The following is a 2,583-nucleotide window of genomic DNA, read 5'->3' on the forward strand; positions in this document are numbered from 1 at the left end:
TCGGTCACAACATCACTAAAAGCCTCATCTACGGGGTACTTCGGTCATGTTTCAGAATGCTTTAAGAAGATTATCTAATGAAACTCGGAAGTTTTCAAACGTCTGTCAAATATGTGCATTTTTTACGGGGCGTAGGACCTCTTCGTGTATCTGCTAGGCATTTGACAGATGTGAAGGACGCACAACCCTTTGACACTTCCTTGCTCGAATTTCTGGTGTGTCCACTATCCAAAAAGCAATTGAGGTAAGTCATTATTATACAAAGCCAATTCAATACTAATGTACTTTATCCAACGACAATCTTGTTTTGCCATGGCTTAGCTGAGACAGAAACAACAAACTTTTTAGTTAGCTACGCGTTAGTTTGCCAGCCAACTAGCTAGCTAATTGTTGTACTCTTCACTCACTCAGGTACGAGGAAAAGACCAATGAACTCATCAACGAGGAGCTTGGAATCGCATACCCAATCGTTAATGGGATTCCAAACATGATCCCCACAGATGCTAGATTGATTAAAAACGATCCTGAAACACTAGTGGAACCAGCACAAAGTCATAAAACACCAAATACTTATTAAGATCTTGACCCTGAACCGTGTATAAAATAACTTGTAAGCTGAAAGTCAATATGTTTTCACTGTCTACCCTTACAGTACTGGTTCCCATAGTCTCCCTATTTGGACTTTTCTACTCTGCGACAGTGGATGAGAATTTCCCACAGGGATGCACCAGCACTAGCAGTGTGTGTTTCTACAGTCTTCTGTTACCAGTAACGATCCCTGTCTATGTGTTTTTCTATCTTTGGAAATGGATGGGAATCAAGCTGTTCAGGCACAACTAGTGTATGCTTTACATTAATATTTTTTTTACAGCAGAATGGTGTGAATATTAAATAAAGGTATTACATTATTGGTACTAAAGTGGATATCATGGGTGTTGTATCGCTACCAAAACCAGCACATGATTCTGTAAGTAATAAATGGAATGACAAATTAAACTTTATTTGATGAGTGACAAATGCAATTTCTTCCATAAAATTGAATATATTTGAATGTTTTTAATGGAACTTAACTTGAAACAGAATGTTGATTAACCTATAATGGCATCGTCAGCAGTAATTTGAGAGTTTTCTTGTCCCTCTCCCCACTGATAAGTCCCAGAAAAGTTTATAATTCCCACTCTTAGGGCTTTCCCAGGGAAATGTGTATTTTGCTTTGTCTTTGGTTGTTGAGGTGCAACACTTGACTACTTTTGGCTGTTTTGCTTGTATGTAAGCAGGGAATTTGGTGCCTTCACTGAATCACTTGCCAGTGGCAAAATCTCTTGTTTTTGAAGGCAATGTTCAACAGCATGTTTGACAGTGGACTCCCGGGGAGAAGGGCCTTGGTCAGGGAGGTGACCAGGAACCTGATGGACACTCCGACAGAGCTCTAGAGATCCTCTGTGGAGATGGGAGAACCTTCCAGAAGGACAACTATCTCTACAGCACTCCACCAATCAGGCCTTTATGGTAGAGTGGCCAGACGGAAGCCACTCCTCAGTAAAAGGCACATGACAGCCTGATTGGAGTTTGCCAAAAGGCACCTAAATACTCTCAGACCTTGAGAAACAAGATTCTTTGGTCTGATGAAACCAAGATTGAACTCTTTGGCCTGAATGCCAAGCGTCACGTCTGGAGGAAACCTGGCACCATCCCTACGGTGAAGCATGGTGGTGGCAGCATCATGCTATGGGGATGTTTTTCAGTGGCAGGGACTGGGAGACTAGTCAGGACCGAGCCAAAGATGAACGGAACAAAGTACAGAGAGATCCTTGCTGAAAACCTGCTCCAGAGCGCTCAGGACCTCAGACTGGGGCGAAGGTTCACCTTCCAACAGAACAACGACCCTAAGCACACAGCCAAGACAACGCAGGAGAGGCTTCGGGACAAGTCTCTGAATGTCCTTGAGTGGCCCAGTCAGAACCCGGACTTGAACCCGATCGAACATCTCTGGAGAGATCTAAAAACAGCTGTGCAGCAACGCTCCCCATCCAACTTCACAGAGCTTAAGAGGATCTGCAGAGAGGAATGGGAGAAACTCCCCAAATACAGGTGTGCCAAGCTTGTAGCGTCATACCCATGAAGAATCAAGGCTGTAATCGCTGCCAAAGGTGCTTCAACAAAGCACTGAGTAAAGGGCCTGAATACTTATGTAAATGTTTCTAAAAATCTGTGTTTGCTTTGTCATTATGGGGTATTGTGTGTAGATTGATGAGGGGGGGGGGGGAAACAATTTAATACATTTTAGAATAAGGCTGTAATGTAACTAAATGTGGAAAAAGTAAAGGGGTCTGAATACTTTCCGAATGCGCTGTATATAGTCTGGGGTCAGGGTTGGGGTCAATTCAGAAAGTAAACTAAATTCAAATTCCACATTTTTCTCATTGAAAAGCATTGAAGAAATGTGTGATTTCTGTGTACTTCCTGAATTGAAATGGAATTGACTCCAGCCCTGCTGGAAGTAGCTCTCACAATGGATTTGTATATGCTTTAGGCTGTTTATCAAATTAGAATTCTCTCTGACTTTATTATAGCAATACTGTA

The 2,583-nt window shown here is 42.3% G+C and overlaps 1 protein-coding gene across 1 annotated transcript; it reads left to right on the forward strand.

Moving 5' to 3' along the window:
- Nucleotides 1-530: 530 nt before the first annotated feature.
- On the forward strand, nt 531-1,013 carry LOC121577341 (phosphatidylinositol N-acetylglucosaminyltransferase subunit Y). Its single transcript, XM_041891098.2, has one exon. The coding sequence runs from the start codon at nt 628-630 to the stop codon at nt 838-840; it is 213 nt and encodes a 70-aa protein (XP_041747032.1). The 5' UTR covers nt 531-627; the 3' UTR covers nt 841-1,013.
- The last annotated feature ends 1,570 nt before the right edge of the window (nt 1,014-2,583 follow it).

This window comes from Coregonus clupeaformis, chromosome 11, assembly GCF_020615455.1.
Source record: "Coregonus clupeaformis isolate EN_2021a chromosome 11, ASM2061545v1, whole genome shotgun sequence".
NCBI classification, from domain to species: Eukaryota; Metazoa; Chordata; class Actinopteri; order Salmoniformes; family Salmonidae; genus Coregonus; species Coregonus clupeaformis.

Bases quoted from the DNA above. Each gene is read 5' to 3' on its own strand.
- LOC121577341 (XM_041891098.2), top strand. From the start codon at position 628: ATGTTTTCACTGTCTACCCTTACAGTACTGGTTCCCATAGTCTCCCTA.